This window comes from Bufo gargarizans, chromosome 1, assembly GCF_014858855.1.
Source record: "Bufo gargarizans isolate SCDJY-AF-19 chromosome 1, ASM1485885v1, whole genome shotgun sequence".
Taxonomy (NCBI): domain Eukaryota; kingdom Metazoa; phylum Chordata; class Amphibia; order Anura; family Bufonidae; genus Bufo; species Bufo gargarizans.
Window position 1 is genome coordinate 151438865 of NC_058080.1, and position 17355 is coordinate 151456219.

Here is a 17355-nt window from a genome sequence, read left to right on the forward strand (position 1 = left end):
TGGTATCAACCAGCTTAATTGAAAACATTTAGCAATTAGTTTAAGAATAGATGTGCAGTGTACTAGGCCACAGGGGTGTAGTGAGTTAGTGAGAGTGGTGGTGTACCGAATGGGTGCAGTAGTTTTACTCACTTTTTTGTAACTCCCTGGGCCGGCGTGCAGCGGAGGGGAAGATAGCACAAAATCTGCCGGGGTAGTCTCTATTGCAGGGAACACCAGCCAGATGGAAGTTGAGGTGCCCTTGATGGTAGTGGGTATGTTAAGGGTGCTTTGGTGGCTGGGCCCCTGAGTTCGTAAGGTGCAAATGGTGAGGGTAGTAGAAAGGATGAGGAGTCAGTTGTAGTAAAAACTGTTGAACTTTTACTGAATCAATTGTCTCAGGGCAGTTGGTACAGTTCATTTATATAGCAAAAGCAACAATCCAGATGTTGGTTTCACTGGAATCTTTATAACAGGTCTGGCAATTGTCAGCTGAGGAGTTTTCCTTATGCTTTTACTTTATAGGCAAGACAAAAGTTCTCTTCTTAGATAGTTCTACTTTATGTCCAATCTCTAGCACTCAGGTACTGAATATAATGGTTTCCTTACTTTTATATTGAGCAATCCAATAAGGGTGTTCTCCCTCGTGGCAGGCAAACTCTCTGCTACATTATTTGATGTAGGATGCTCTCCTGAAGTATTCAGGTTCACTATGTCCCAGAAGGCGTTTAGTGAAAAAAGATAATTCTGCGCACTAATCATCCAGTTGTGTCCAGGTACCTTTAAGTTCCTCCTGGTCACTGGTGCTTGTGAAGTCCCATGGCTAGACCTGGCTCTAATCTTCACTAGAACTGCTTTATATTCGTACATAGACTGACTTGTCTGTGTTGGGCTGCTGTGACTACTTGGTCTGTCCTCTCCACCCTTGATCAGGGCCCAGAGGAAAGAAAGGCAGATATATCTTGGACTGAGTCTGCTCTTCTCCTCCATACTGCGCACAGCACAAAAACTGCGGCTCGGATGCGGACCCGAACAACAGTCGTGTGCATGAGGCCTAAGCCTGAGTTCACACCAGTTATTTGGTCAGTTATTTCCATCAGTTATTGTGAGCCAAAACCAGTAGTGGATCCTACAGAGACAAAAGGTATAAGGGAAAGATCTGCACCTGTTCTGTGTTTTTGACCCGCACCTGGTTTTGGCTCACAATCACTGATGGGAACAAGTGTGAACTTGGCCTAAGAGAAGCTCACAAAATTCTTCTGTCATTTGAAGGAAATATAGAGGTCACAATAACGTAGTCTGAGTCTGAGAAATATATGATAAGACTAAACCGTGTCCCTTGTTTCCACCCTAGCATAAAGCAGCAGGACAGATACGGGCAGCTGATCCTGGCGAACTCCTCTGCAATGGACACTGGGGAGTTCAGCTGCTGGGCCCAGCTCTGCGACAGCCTCGGCTGCAAAAAGGACGAATCCAAGACTGGCTCCACGTACGTTTTTTTCACAGGTAACAAAACAGCCAGGTCAGTTAACCTAGAAGGAGTTAATTGATTGTCAGCACTGAAAATAGATAAAATAACTCAAAATGTACCGTTTTCTGTATTTTGAAGGGCTCATGTCACAAATCAGGGAAGATTTGAGACCTCTTTTATAATAGAGATTGAAGATTTTACTGTAGCTATATATAAATATATAGATATAATTTGTCATTATAGCTAGGGTATTTAACCCCTTCCTGTCGGAGCCATTTTGAAATTTTGACTCCCTGTCTTGAAAAAAAGCCATAACTTTTTTATTTTTCCATTCCATAGCCATATGACTGCTTTCTTCCGAAAACAGCACTACACTTGTCCATAGGTTATGTGCAGTAAAGTAGTCCCGCTCAATTGAGGTGAATGGGGCTGTGCTGCTATACCACACAACCTGTGGGCAGGAGTGGTGCTGTTTTTTGGTAAGAAAAGCAGCTGTTTTTCTAACCTTGGGCACTTCCTTTAAAAGTAGGTTTCTAATATTGAATATTTTCCATGCCATCATTCCATTCTGTGTTCCATTCCTTATCTTTTTTTTTTCCAAAAAGTTGAACAAATCTCAGCAGAAGGAACAAAGATATTTGTGTTTTCCATTCCTGCGTCTGACTTAAAGGCTATGGACATGTTTTTATTATTATTACATTCTACTTATTTTGAGCTAAAAATCTGATGTCTCAGTCTATAGCCCTTGCTTCTGAGCTCCTGACAGTTCATAAACACACATTATAGCTCAGTACTTTTCAGTTTGATAACAATTAAGCTTAAATGAGTTTTTATGAGTTGTTATGAGTTCAGAGATAAGGCCTACAGAGTCCTCAGATCAGTTCTATGACGGGATTCACTGTGAAGGTAGAACCTGACAGTCTTCAAATTAAAGCTATACATGGAAAACTTGAAATTTTGTAATAAAGACCAAATTAAAAAAATTATTTTAACTCAAAATGTTTAGAAAATGCCTCCAAAAGGTGTCCATAGCCTTTAAAGATAGTGTAGAGAAAAAAAAACATGGATTTGCTCATACTGGGGCACTACTTTAGCAATCTAGGCCCTGGATTGGACTGCCTCCGTCATCTCTCATAAGTGAAAAACTGAAGGAGGATGTTATGGGGATGTTATTTGGTATAAAGTATAATATACGGTAAATCATAAAGATCATATTATCCCTCCAGATGCACAGCAGCATAGTATGAGGGCTCCTGTGGAAGGAACTTTTTTTTAAAATGCTCATTCTTATAACTGGCCTGTGTAAATGTGCCGCTGATCGCCCTGCAATTGAGCCAACACAGCTTTCATGCAGCATCGAAAATCCTCAGTTGTCAGCACCACACTGTCTTGGGTAAACAGGGATGTTCTGCCGACAAACAATGATAATGTATTAGGAAGAATGATCATAGTGACTGTGACGGATACCACGCCTCGTGCCCGCTTGACGTCACCTACGTCGAGCTCTGGAGTTACCAAAAGCGTGATGTTACGCCCTCCCGAGGAGCAGGTAAGGTCAGCTTGGTAAAGTTTACACAGACACATCCTGTCCAGGCAACAATTTGAGAGAGCCTTTTCACTGCTGCAGTGAAAACAGCCCTGTCTCAGCCCAGGAAATCTGCCACCAGCTTTTCGTTTGATATAAGCCCGGTCCGCTAACGGGATTATATAGGGTGAGAAACCAACCCGCAGTAGCTTATAACTAGGCCGAAACACGGACGTGGGGATTCGTGATCGAGATACAAGATAGCACAAGATTAAATTATATATTTAATTGCCTTAAGGGCACACTAAATGCCACAATATACACAGAGAATATATACAGTGGTCTGAGGTTACAGATACAGGTGATATAGGTACAACAGGGTTAAGCAGAACAATAAGTCAGTTTACCAGATATGAGTCCTTTGGGTAGTGATGAGTTCTTAGCTGTATTCACGTCGGAGGCAGTGATGTCAGCCAGTTGCAGGTCCCTCTAAACACATTGCATGATGTTGTGAAACGAGAGCAAGGCAGGTGGTTTGACTCCTCAACCAGAAAAGAGTGCGTACGCAGAAGTCAAGATTAAGACAATTGCATTTACTATAAATTAATAAAAGCAGGTTAACAGTGAAGTTACAGAGGTAAAGACAAGCAAAATATTCAAAACAGTATAAACAATACAAGTCAAATACTGCAACAATTTTCACCTTTGCTGTGTCCGTATTCGCAGTGCGGACACTAAGAAATAACAGTCCCAGGAACTATCCCTAACTGACCCTAACTTTCAAGCGGGTGCGCACCCCCCTTATCCCAGTGGTCCAAGTGGACCTCTTACAGTTTGTGGAAGTGCACGGTGGGGCCCGATGTCGTCCTTTTCCTTTAACCAGCGCAGGATCCGCAACAAAGAAGTCCTCCTCAGCAGGCCGGAAAACCAGTTGAATATAATTCAGGATTATTACAGTTACTGTCCGGTACCTCGACAGCACTGTGAGTCTCTTTACTGTTTGGGGCAATCCACTCAGCCCAATGTCGGCTCCACAGGTTAGTTGCTGCACACAGTCCTTTTAACTTGGCTTCACTAAATGCACGGTTTCTTTATACTCCATCCGTCTCTAGACTGAAGTTCACACAGCTTGGCTGCACAGGAAAGTCCTTTAGTATCTCCACACACCTCTTACACAGCACAGAACTTGTTTTTTCTATCTGCCAATATGGCAGCCGTTATAGTTCCAGTCTTTCTTCCTCTTTCTTCCTGCTCACACTGAGGCAGGCTGACATCATAAGGGGCGTGTCACTTCAACACTTAACTGCTGCCTTAAAGAGCCAGTATCACATTAATACACTTTCTCTATGGTAAACTTAAATGCAAATTGGTCCTATGCTGCCATCTACTGACCAAACGAATACTGCAGGCATTTTACATTTATCTGTATTACTGAAATAGCATTATACATTAAATTTTAACACAGTTTACCAGGATACTGAAACTTAGAGACATTACATGACTGTTTCTTACATATTCCCCCCACTTTAAGATTGTCAGTCCCTGCCAATGACTGAATATCCAGAGTGCTGTACTCTTATACGTAGAGTGGTAATGTACCGTTGTATGGCAGGCCAAATAAACTCGTCCTGCGCATACCGAACAGGGGGAATGCCAGCATTTGGTCTAGTGGTGCGTCTGAGAACCACTGGTATACTCTGGGGTAATGTAGCCATAGGCTGAGAAGGACCAGCAGACTCCGCACCGGAGGGGGCACAGGCTGGGGGCACAATAGTCACAGATGGAACATCCTCAGGAGTGGGAATTGGCCAACAATCATCTTCATCATCGTAAGCCCATTCCACACCACCAGTCTCGGACTGTGGGAACTCGTTGACATTATCAGTTCCATCACAATTTGCTTCTTCAGATTGACACAGGCGCAACATATTTCTGTGAAGTACTCGGACACAATCAGTTCCTTCGTTCTGGACTTCGTACACAGGCCCATTTGCATACTTGCGGGCAACTACACGATACGGCACAGCCTCCCACCTGCTTTCCAATTTTCCTTGAGGCTTCTTGACACGTACCAGCACCAGGTCACCTGGCTGCAATGGTGCCCTTTGCACCGGGGTCTTATCAGGATGAGAATTTTCTTGCAGACGCTGTCGCACCAATCGATGAACTGTCTCAAGTCTCTGCCGGTGTGCTCGCACCCAGGAGGCTGGATCTCTTGGAGGGAACCCATCCACATCATTTAACTGTAACTCTCCGACACTTCGCCCAGACCGTCCAAATGGGAGAGTATAAGGAGAATACCCTGTTGTAGAATGGACCTGATTGTTATAGGCCCACACCATCTCAGACAAGAACTGAGGCCACTGTAACTTCTTGTCCTCCTCCAAAGTCCGCACCATCTGTAGCAGAGTTCTATTGAATCGTTCGCAGGCTCCGTTTCCTTGGGGATGGTATGGAGTCGTGTGCGACTTCTTTATCCCGTAGATACGTTGAACTTCTTTCATTACATGTCCCTCAAAGCAAGCCCCTTGGTCAGAGTGTATGCGTTGTGGACACCCGTACACTCGGATGAAATCTTGGCATAGGGCTCGAGCTGCCGACTCAGCGGTCTGGTCCTTGGTGGCGTGGTCCACCATTACGAGGCAGTACTGGTGCCCATTGTTGGAGGGGCCCACCATTAGGTAGTCTATCATGATGATCTCCAAAGGTTCCTGGGTCACTATGGTTTGCAGGGGAGCTCTTTGTTCTATTGCCTTATGGATCTCACAAGTTCGACATCTATGACATACTTCTTCGACCATTTGACGGAGAGCTGGACAGTAAATCAGTCGCTGTAGCCAACGAAAGGTCTTCTCATGACCAAAATGTCCTTCTTATTATGAGCCTCAAGAGCCAATGATTGAGCCAGTTCACTAGGCACTATGATTTGGTAACAAATGTCGATTTCAGAGGGTAGATATACCTTTCGGCATAGCACTCCATTTTTCATCTCTAACTTTTCCCACTGACTCAGGACTGATAGCATTTCACGTGTCAGTCGTTCTCTTTCCTCTTTACATGGCTTTTTGCCTTTCTTAACACACTTGATCATTTTCGCCAGCCCCTTATGGGCCTGCTGTATTTGCACCCATTCCTGTAGTGAGGGGCCAAAGAAAGGAGCCGTTTCGGTCCCTTCCACTGCACACTGCATAGCAGTGAGCAAGGCTTGTGAAAATCTGCTGAAGTCAGGCACTTCCACATGCTCTAACTCATGATCCACGTCTCCGCTGGGGGCCTGGGTAGTTACCCTAGAAAGTCCAGGCATTTTGGTTCTCTGTCTTGGACCGATACTTAATGCGGTAATTGAACTTAGACATTCCGGCTATCCACCTCTGCTCCAAAGCCCCGAGCTTGGCATTTTCCAGGTGAGCCAATGGGTTGTTGTCAGTCAGTACTAAGACTTCAGCTCCGGTCAAATACTCAGAGAATTTCTCAGTCATGGCCCATACCAGTGCCAACAGTTCTAACTTAAATGAACTATAATTGTCAGGGTTTCTCTCAGAATCTCGCAAGGATCGGCTGGCATACGCTATGACACGCTCTTGGCCATCCTGGAACTGAGAGAGCACCGCTCCGAGACCATACAGGCTTGCATCGGTATATAGCTTGGAAGGGCAAGTGGTAATCAGCATACGCCAAGATTGGGGCCGTTGTAAGAGCATCCTTCAATGCCTGGAAGGCGTGTTCCTGTTCAGGGCCCCATTTCACGGACCGGTTCTTCGGACCCCCGGCGGTGCCTCGTAGGAGAGCATTAAGTGGTGCTGCTATTCTAGCAAAGTCTTTAATAAACCGTCGATAGTAGCCGGCTACTCCCAGGAATGCCCTCACCTCTCGCAGGGTAGTCGGTGTCGGCCAGTCTTGAACAGCCGCTATCTTGTCCCTTGACGGCCTCACCCCTTCTCCTGATACACAATGACCCAAGTAATCAATTTCAGATTGGAACAACCGACATTTACTGGGTTTCAGTTTGAGCCCATGTTCCCGCAATCGTTGAAATACTTGTCCCAACTGGTGGAGATGGTCCTCAAAGGTTGCAGAGTACACTATAATGTCATCCAAGTAGATGAGAGTGAATTCAAAGTTGAAGTCACCAAGACATTTCTCCATCAATCGTTGAAACGTTCCAGGTGCATTTGTCAACCCAAAGGGCATCCGGTTAAATTCGTATAGTCCCATGGGCAAGATAAAGGCTGTCTTTTCCTTATCTTTCTCGGCCATTGGCACCTGCCAATACCCACTAGCCAGGTCTAGCGAGGAGAAGTACCGGGCTCTTCCTAGTGCCGAAAGGGACTCCTCAATCCGAGGTAAGGGGTAGGAATCTCGTACGGTGCAGGTATTCAACTTTCGATAGTCTACGCAAAACCGAATGGACCCATCTTTCTTCCTTACTAGTACCACTGGAGCTGCCCAGGGACTTTGGCTTTCTTGAATGATCCCACTCTGCAGCATCTGGGTCAACAGTTCTTTCACCTCCTGATACATCTGTGGAGGAATTTGTCGGTAGCGCTCTCTGATTGGAAGGGTGTCTCCTGTGGGAATCTCATGGTAGATCCCTGTTGTACATCCAAAATCTTCAGCATGACGTGCAAAGGTTGTGCGGTTTTCCCATAACAGTTCATCTACCTTCCGGATCTGTTCCAGAGAACACGAAGAAGTCTCTATCTTCATCTGTTCTCGAATTGCACCGCCATTCCATTTAGGGGTGGGGTTCTCGCCTTCCCCCATAGACACGGTTACGGCCCATTCACCTCGTTCAGCCGGCCTCAACTGCATCGGGGTCGCTTTCCTCACTTCCTCCGGAGTCACATAGAGGTTAGCCAGCAGCCTTCCTGGGGCTAGGTCTACACTCTGATCCTGAGTGTTCACACATCGGAGGGGTACTCTCCCATTGCGGACTACTGCCAAGGAACGGGCTACTAGCGGATCAACACTTCTTCCGGCTGTCGGCAGTGGTTCTATCAACACAGCTATGTCCTCTAGTTTCCTACAGGTGCCTACAGGCATGGACACTATCATCTCCCATCTGGGTGGCAACGTAACTTTTGTATGCAGAGGGACCGAAATTCGAGCAAGAGGACACTGTGCATCTGAACTTTTCTGTAAGCCACATGTTCGGACCAGCCGCTGGAAGGCCGTTTGAGTAGGCCGATGGCTAGTGGTTTCTCTCCAATAACCGTGACCTTTCTTTTCAAAGAGAATCTGATCCAATTCTTTTAACACATTCATCCCCAAGATGACAGGGACCTTTACTTCATGTGACTCCTGTACTACCACAATGCCTTTCTTGCCTAGATCTTGGCCACATAATCTGACATTCATCCAGGCCACTCCCACCACCAGTACTGGTAACTGATTAGCTGTGACCACTCGTATGAATGTATGGGGATCATATTTCACATGTCGCTGAAAATACCGTTCGTAACAGTCTCTACTCAGGGTCGTTACTTGGGAACCCGTGTCAATCATCCCGGTAACCGGAATACCTTCCAATTCCATCTGTATGATGGGACTTGCAGCGATCAGATCCTCTTCAGGGCATTCTCCTCTCATAGTCTCCTTCTCAGTTTCCCCTACTGCCCGCCCTACTGCAGCAGGGGATTTCAGTTTAACGGCGGTCTCTCATAAGCTTGTTGCTGCCCCGGACATCTAGCAGCAATGTAGCCCACGCGTCCACAATCCCAGCAGCGTATTTCCCGTCGCTCTGGCCATCGGTTTGGGCCCCTTCAGTAAGCCCCATCCTTCTCTCCTGAGAGTTGTACTACATTATTGGGACCCCTTCGGTAGGTCCTATCCTCATCCCTCCAGTAGGGTTGTGGGTGATTCTGACCTTCTTGGTGTGAACGGCCCACCCCTTCGTCTCTAGTTTTCTGGAGGCCTGCAATTCTTATAGAATTCTCATTACAATTGGTTTGTAGGTGTTCCATTTGCTCTTGCAATTTCTGCATTACTGTAAGTATCTCTTTAACTGTCCCTTTTTCCACTGTTTCTGGGCCAGAGCTAGCCCCCTGCAACAATGTAACTCCAACTGCGGTCTGAGGCTTCTGAACCATACTATTGGCACGTGAGATGGCCTCTACCTGTACGTCATGAAATTTAGCATCAGTCTCCCGTCGTATAAAGTCCTGCATAGCAACAGTCAAACTGCCATCACGGATCCCCAGAACGAACTGGTCACGGAGTGTCCGATCAGGGTTACAGAAGGCTGGTGAGCCCCCTCTTTCCTTCCCTTGAATATCTCGGAGCAGTTCTTGTAGGGCATTTGCATACTGAGGGAGACTTTCATTCTCCTTTTGTACCCTCTGGAAGAACCATGCCTGCAGGGACCCCAGCAATGCGGTTTCTCCATAAATAGTTTCTAGAATCTGGACAACTTGCTCAAATGTCTGTCTTTGTTCAAATGGCCGCAATATCACTGTAGTCTTAGCATCTCCTTGTAACGTCAATATGGCTAGCTCTACTAGTACTTCTGGTGCGGTCTGGTACATGCGCTGTACCATTCGTATCTGCTCTGCCCACACACTCACAGACATATTATTGCCATCAAACTTTGCTAACTGACTCATTACAGCCCCTGCTGGCATTCTTCCTCCAGCACCATCCCTCCTAACGGGTGCGTCGCCGTCCATTCTGGTAGGCGGACCCTGCCGACTACGCCAATTTGTGAACCGAGAGCAAGGCAGGTGGTTTGACTCCGCAACCAGAAAAGAGTGCGTACGCAGAAGTCAAGATTAAGACAATTGCATTTACTATAAATTAATAAAAGCAGGTTAACAGTGAAGTTACAGAGGTAAAGACAAGCAAAATATTCAAAACAGTATAAACAATACAAGTCAAATACTGCAACAATTTTCACCTTTGCTGTGTCCGTATTCGCAGTGCGGACACTAAGAAATAACAGTCCCAGGAACTATCCCTAACTGACCCTAACTTTCAAGCGGGTGTGCACCCCCCTTATCCCAGTGGTCCAAGTGGACCTCTTACAGTTTGTGGAAGTGCACGGTGGGGCCCGATGTCGTCCTTTTCCTTTAACCAGCGCAGGATCCGCAACAAAGAAGTCCTCCTCAGCAGGCCGGAAAACCAGTTGAATATAATTCAGGATTATTACAGTTACTGTCCGGTACCTCGACAGCACTGTGAGTCTCTTTACTGTTTGGGGCAATCCACTCAGCCCAATGTCGGCTCCACAGGTTAGTTGCTGCACACAGTCCTTTTAACTTGGCTTCACTAAATGCACGGTTTCTTTATACTCCATCCGTCTCTAGACTGAAGTTCACACAGCTTGGCTGCACAGGAAAGTCCTTTAGTATCTCCACACACCTCTTACACAGCACAGAACTTGTTTTTTCTATCTGCCAATATGGCAGCCGTTATAGTTCCAGTCTTTCTTCCTCTTTCTTCCTGCTCACACTGAGGCAGGCTGACATCATAAGGGGCGTGTCACTTCAACACTTAACTGCTGCCTTAAAGAGCCAGTATCACATTAATACACTTTCTCTATGGTAAACTTAAATGCAAATTGGTCCTATGCTGCCATCTACTGACCAAACGAATACTGCAGGCATTTTACATTTATCTGTATTACTGAAATAGCATTATACATTAAATTTTAACACAGTTTACCAGGATACTGAAACTTAGAGACATTACATGACTGTTTCTTACAATGTGACCCCCCTTTCAGAGAAAAGACACCGCCCGCTGGCTTGCATGGGCTTATGACATGTCGCCAGACGCTCCCCTCCCCGCCTATGGGTAGGGTCCACCCCTCCTTCTCTGGTGCTGGGAACAAATGACCCATAAAACCCCTTAGGGCTCATAGCCCCAGACCAGAATATCGCCTGGACCAATTGATCCGCATGGGTTCCGGCTACAACTAGAGTCCAAACATGGCGCCGCTATGTGGTTTCTGTGGAGAGATATGTATATATCCCCTCCCGGGCATCCTAGCCTCAAGCCAGGACTACGTGGACATTTGGCTTTGCCCCAGGATCGCAAAAAGATCACTGAATTATGCCTGGGGTGGACGAACGATTCATAATTCCTTATGAAATGTAGGTGCCAACATGTCTGGGAGGTATTATTGATCCTGACAAGGGCTGATACCTCCTGCTGGGGGTTTTCCTGCAGGATCCGTGCTGTCTGACTGGAGGTGTGAAATGTAACCAAATGTGGCCTGCTAGGAGTTTTCTGCTATCTGGCTGCGGCTTTGAAGCAGGGCCCTCCTGTGGAGCTTGATTTCCTCTGCCATCTCTCAGCAAATGGTTGGTGTGAGGACATGGCTGACAGTAAATATTAATCCATATTGCTCACAGTGACGATTATTCATCCACCTACACTAGTGAATATTGCTGCATGTAAATACAGTTGAACAAGCAGGTAATGATTGGGAATGAGTGATCCTCACTCCTCCTGTTGATTGCCCGCTCTATCAGTCTGTGTAAAAGGGCCTTAACTGTGGCCTGTGAAATATTACCCCACGTGTTCACATGTCATCTCCCATTATTTATTGTGTGCAACTATAAAAGTGTCATGAAGTGACTGGTGGGCACCGGAGGGCAGCTGACAGGTGAGAGTAGACCCTTTTCATTAGCTTTGGTCTCAGTACTCCATGTGGAGCCCTCATGGTAGCCATGTAAATGAACCTTTATGAACTAGGTAGTGTCACCTGGCTCATGACTGGTTTACTTGTGTGACTGGAGCCGGACTAATTTCAATAACAATTAGATATAATCTCTCTGTAAATCACCTGAAGTGACAGTACCTGCAGCCGACGTGACTGAGATTAATCTGTTACACATGTCTGTCATCAGACAGGACTATCACTGTGTGCGAGTTCGTGCTAGGTAACAATTAGAGGAACGAAGGCCCTCTTAGTGTTATAATGGAATAATATTCATCCTATCCAATAATCATACACACTAGAGTTGCCAACCAGAATTTTTCTTTTTTCTGGATAACTTATCCCAAAATCACAGACAGCCAACATTTTTTTAACCAACAAATTGGAAAACCATAATGAACGATACAAATTATAAGTAATACATGTCTATAGCTAAATATACTCATGAGAACTCAGAACCAGCATTTACTGTGAGCTGTAAAATGATGATAATTACCACCAGAATAATCTAGACAAGTACCACCAGCCTCAAAAAAAATCCACACCTGACTGTACAGAAATTTCTGGACATTTGGCTTCCCTGGTATGTACTCTCTATGTACAACTGTATGCAATCTTCATATAACATGTAATCTAACGCCTCACCAACTATACAGTAAACATAGGAGGTCGTGGATGACGTCTCAGTTATTGCCTTCTAAAAAAATAGTACAAGGTCTGGTGTTTCCTAAGATAAGGTGGCTACAGAGCTAATCGTTCTGCTCTGGTGAGGCCACGTGTCAGTATATGCCAGATCTTAAACAGTGGGTGACGGCACAATAATCATTAGTAAATCACATTATATGCAGCCAGATGCAATCACTTATTAATTAATTCACTTTGTGGCTATTAAGTCATTCGTCATCAGTAAAGTCAACTACATAAAGTATGCACTGGTGTCCAAGATAATGGATAATGTTGTCTCTGACTCTTCTAAAAGGGGTTGTCCAAGTTCAGAGCTCATACCCATCATTTCACCCAGACAGCCCCCCTGATGTTAGCATCGGGCTCTTTTGTTTACAATAACACACTTCCGGTCCGGAAGCTTCCACCCGGCAGTGTGTTCGGTGATGTCGCCGGCTCTGATGGGCGTGCTTTAGCACTTCCCTAGTCGTTTTACAGGTAGAAGTATCCATGTACGTCGTATAAACAATGGCCAAACCTGCTGATTTTAGTGGGATAAGCAGACCATGTTGAGTGTGTGGAGGTCACCAGACTCTCCTCTCACAGGAGAAGTCAGGAGAAAGATCAGGCAACACTTTTCCCCCTCTTTCATGCATGTTTATGAGTCACTGGAATTAGTGATCAGCCGAACCAGTGTTTTGCTACCAGCTATTTTAAGTGTATGGGGACCTCGTCCTACACCCTCACTGACTGACCATCCCGAAAAGTGTTCATGAAGGCAGGAAAGAACAGTGCTATCTTGAACAAACATCATTCAAGGCTGTGTGACTGCAGAATGAGGGTCACTTCTGAGGACTTTATTGTAGGATTGTTTTAAAGTTGACAATCTAAGCTTTAAAACAAGAGCAAGATTGCAGCACTATCCACAATACATCACAAGTTACAGCTCTTGAAAATGGGTCCCAGCAAGCTGCAACTTTCACTCCCCACCTGATTTCTAAAGTTTGTATCTCTCAATGTAGCAGCAAGCACTTCAATGCTGGTAGTGTTTAAAAACTTCTAGCTGATACACAACCTGAAATATGAAGGGTTAAAGCAGCCCTCCCTCCCTTCATTGCTGAGATACCAGCCAGCCTGGAGGGGGTGGCAGTGGGGGAAGTGCTGACAGGCTGCAGTAGGACAGACATAAGTAAGACTGCTACATAATGCCACTGTGGTCATGAAATAAAAAACGCTCTCTGGAGGTCAGTCATCGGCATTATTCAATGCGACTGCAACAAGCCCAGGAATGTAGTAGGGTAGAGGGCAGGAGTGGTGGTGGTAGTGGCAATGATGAGGATGGTAGTACTCATGGTTGCAGTTCTCACCCTGGCACACCCTGGTTTTGGGGTTCGGGGTGCCTTTGATATTGATGTTGGTGGGGTGCAAAGCAGGGTCCTTGTGAGAATCAGTCAAGACAATGCAATACCAAGATAATGAAGGTGTTGGTGCATGCAACGACGAGGCTGGGTTTTGGACCAGATAAGTTCCGCACTGGCAATTGCAACGGAAGTCTGGGGGATGCACTGGGGCCCATTTAAGATGTTAGCTAAGTGTTCGTTTTTCGTGACGCTAGTTGCCATGAAGCAACAAGGACACAGGGCCCCTTTTCAGTGATGTAGTGAATGGTACCCAGGTGTAGGAATGCCAGAGTGGTAGAGGGTAGCGTACAATGTCCCTTTGAGTGTTGTGCACTAAGTCTAAGCCTCTCCCTATATGAAGTTACTCCCATTTTTTTCACTTCAGCCTCATTGTTTTAGAACACACCATATTTGATGGAGAAGTTTTCTGAGCAAACACAACTAATGTCAGAGGTCTTTGACTCCTTGCCCATGCCTACAATAAAGTGGTTGGAACAGGAAGCAGGGATTCTTTTGCTAAGTTTCAGACTCCTAAGAGTAAAGCTATTATCTCCACAATCGCCAGTTCACCAAAAAAGAAGAAAGATCCTCACTGGAATAGAAATAGCATTTAATTAGGTTTAGCTATTAATCCAGTGCATTGTCTGAAGCTGACCGGCAGAGCTGAACATCATTACATTAAATATGCATAATCAGGGGAGTTTATAGAAGAGTGACCCAAGCACTGAACCTGGAACTAAGCAGGATATGCCAATGGAAACATCTGAACAGGAACTCTCCCTAAGGATACACAGGAAGACCTTAGGTAACTCATTGCCATTTATTGTGACAGTAAATTGTAAAGAGCCATCAAGGACGAAACTTTGAAGTAAGCTTCTCGGCCTTTTGGCTAAAGGGCCCTTTACACGGGCCGAAAATTGAACAGATCGTTCATAGTAATGCTCATTAGCGATGATCTGGCAGTGTAAATGCACCGCCAATTACCCAATTGGATTGTTCGTGCAGCACAAAAATCCTTGTTTCCCGGTGGCAGATTTTTATGTGTGAACAAGTTTGTATGGGGAAGAGTGATGGCATTAGCGATTGCTCTTCCCCATACTCTGGAGGAGATCGCTACATGTAAATGCAGTGGTCTCCTTTGCTAGAGATCAGAGGATTGTCTGGAATGAACCCTTCCCAACAATCTGCTTGTACATAGTCCCGTGTAGAGGGACCTTAAGATCAAGTGAACAGAGAACCATATGGAGGACCCTAGGGTCTATGCCAGGGATGTCCAACCTGCAGCTCTCCTGCTGTTCCAAACTTCCAATCCCAGCATGCCCAGACTGTCAACAACTATCAGCCTACAGCAGGGCATGGTGGGAATTGTAGTTTTACTCCAGCTGGAGAGTCGCAGGTTGACCATCCCTATGCCTTTGGCCATTAGTGCCATATGTTAGGTGACCATAGGCTGAGATGTTTGAAAGCCCGAGGTGCAGAAGTGCCCCAGGAGTGGTGACCCAGGGGTACCTGAACTCACTGGGGAGCGAGGGCACATTTGCACAAACTTCACTTTCTCACATTTTGAGCACACTCATCTCTATCTTTGCCGACTTTACAGCCTGCTGTAATAAGATGAATTTTAATAATTCTGGTGGAATTTCCGGGCTGTAACGGACACACATTCACTATTTATTTTTTGTTCACTATATGTTAACTTTGCACATTTGTTTGTCATTAGGACCGGTCAGGGATGCAGCGCGATGGGGGTGTGGCAATCTGGTTCCTCAGCCCCCTGCAAACCCCTTGGTTCTCCCTCTGGGGAGAGACCAGACCTAGACTTCTGGCTCTTGGCCAACTCCTGGGCTGGCAGCCAGAGCAAGACTGGCACTTCTTTAGCTTCGGCTGTGGGATGACCGCTAGTCCTGGTCCCTTGCAGGAGCCTTCTGGCTCAGAGCGACTGGATTGGTTTATGGGAGCCCCTTCTCTTACTAATGTGAAAGGGGCACAGAGGGCAATACTACTATGGAGGGGGCACAGGGGGCATTACTAATGTGAAAGGGGTACAATGGACATTTCTACTATGAAGGGGGCACAGAGCCAGAGGGCATTACTACAATGAAGGGGGCACAGAGGACATTATTACTTTGAAGGGGGCACAGTGGGCATTATTACTGTGAAGGGGGCACAATGGAGATTTCTACTATGGAGGGGGCACAGAGGGCATTACTACTACAGTGGGCATTACTACTATTAAAGAGGCACAATGGGCATTATTATTGTGAAGGGGCACAATGGGCATTATTACTATGAAGGGGGTACAGTGGGGATTTTTATTGTGAAGGGGCACAGTGGGCATTATTACTGTGAAGGGGTACAGTGGGCATTATTACTGTGAAGGGGGCACAGTGGGCATTTCTACTATGGAGGGGCAAATATGGCATTACAAGCACAGTGGGCATTACTACTATTAAGGGGGCACAATGGGGATTATTACTATGAAGGGGACACAATGGGGATTATTACTATGAAGGGGACACAATGGGGATTATTACTATGAAGGGGACACAATGGGGATTATTACTATGAAGGGGACACAATGGGTATTATTACTGTGAAGGGGGAACAATGGGGATTATTATTGTGCAGAGGCACAAATAGGGCATAACTACTGTGAGGGGGCACAATGTGGGCATAACTACTGTGAAAGGGCACAATGTGGGCATAACTACTGTTAGGGGGCACAATGTGGGCATAACTACTGTGAAAGAGCACAATGTGGGCATAACTACTGTGAGGGGGCACTCATCTTTACAAAACTACTGTGAAGGTTGTACAATGAGAGCAATACTACTGTAAGAGGGTACAATTTTTTTGGTATTGGGGAAGAGGGGTGCCAGAGAAAGAACACATCCCTGGTGCCAAACACATTAGGCACGCCACTGATGTGTGGACCTCTGCCCAATCTTGTTGCATGGCCTCAGGCATAAAAAAAAAAGATAACCATGTATTAGCTGAAAGAACTATGAACTGTGAAGTCAGACTGAAAGCAATTGGACTAGTAACTTCCCTAGGTGGTCCATATAGGTTATGCAGTAGAAGTAGTAGTAGGACTTGGCAATCAATTACTTCTCTAAACTAAAAAAAGCTCAGGAAAATATTAACTGCAGGGTCACAGGAAAAGAAAATAAGCATCATTTCTAGTCAAGTGAATTAAATAAAGATTTTCTGTTCTCTCAGGTTAACAGGTGAAAAGGGTCAGATTGGCTTATCAGACCACAATAATGGGCCATCAGAATAACCAGTCTAACAGATTACAACCATTTGGAAGATGTTTTGAAGTATTTATTTTCAGAATAAATCATGTTTCATTTAGAACAATTTTTGTGTCATTTTTTGGGGGATTTGCATCCCTACCTATCCCTTGTTTGAACTTGATGGACTCTTTTTTTAACCGTATTAACTACACTGGACAAAAATATAAATGCAACACTTTCGGTTTTGCTCCCATTTTGCATGAGCTGAACTCAAAGATCTGAAACATTTTCTACATACACAAAAGACCCATTACTCTTAAATATTGTTCACAAATCTGTCTAAATCTGTGTTAGTGAGTGTTACGCTGAGCGCTCCGGGTCCCCTGCTGGCCTCGGAGCGCTCACAGCGTATGTCCCCAGGC

The 17355-nt window shown here is 45.5% G+C and overlaps 1 protein-coding gene across 1 annotated transcript in view; it reads left to right on the forward strand.

Moving 5' to 3' along the window:
- PDGFRL (platelet derived growth factor receptor like) overlaps positions 1–17355 on the forward strand; it is a 196407-nt gene that overhangs the window by 136174 nt on the left and 42878 nt on the right. The window contains exon 3 of the mRNA XM_044296171.1: positions 1334–1485. Within this exon, the coding sequence (XP_044152106.1) occupies positions 1334–1485 (152 nt within the window). The remainder of the gene's footprint in view (positions 1–1333; positions 1486–17355) is intronic.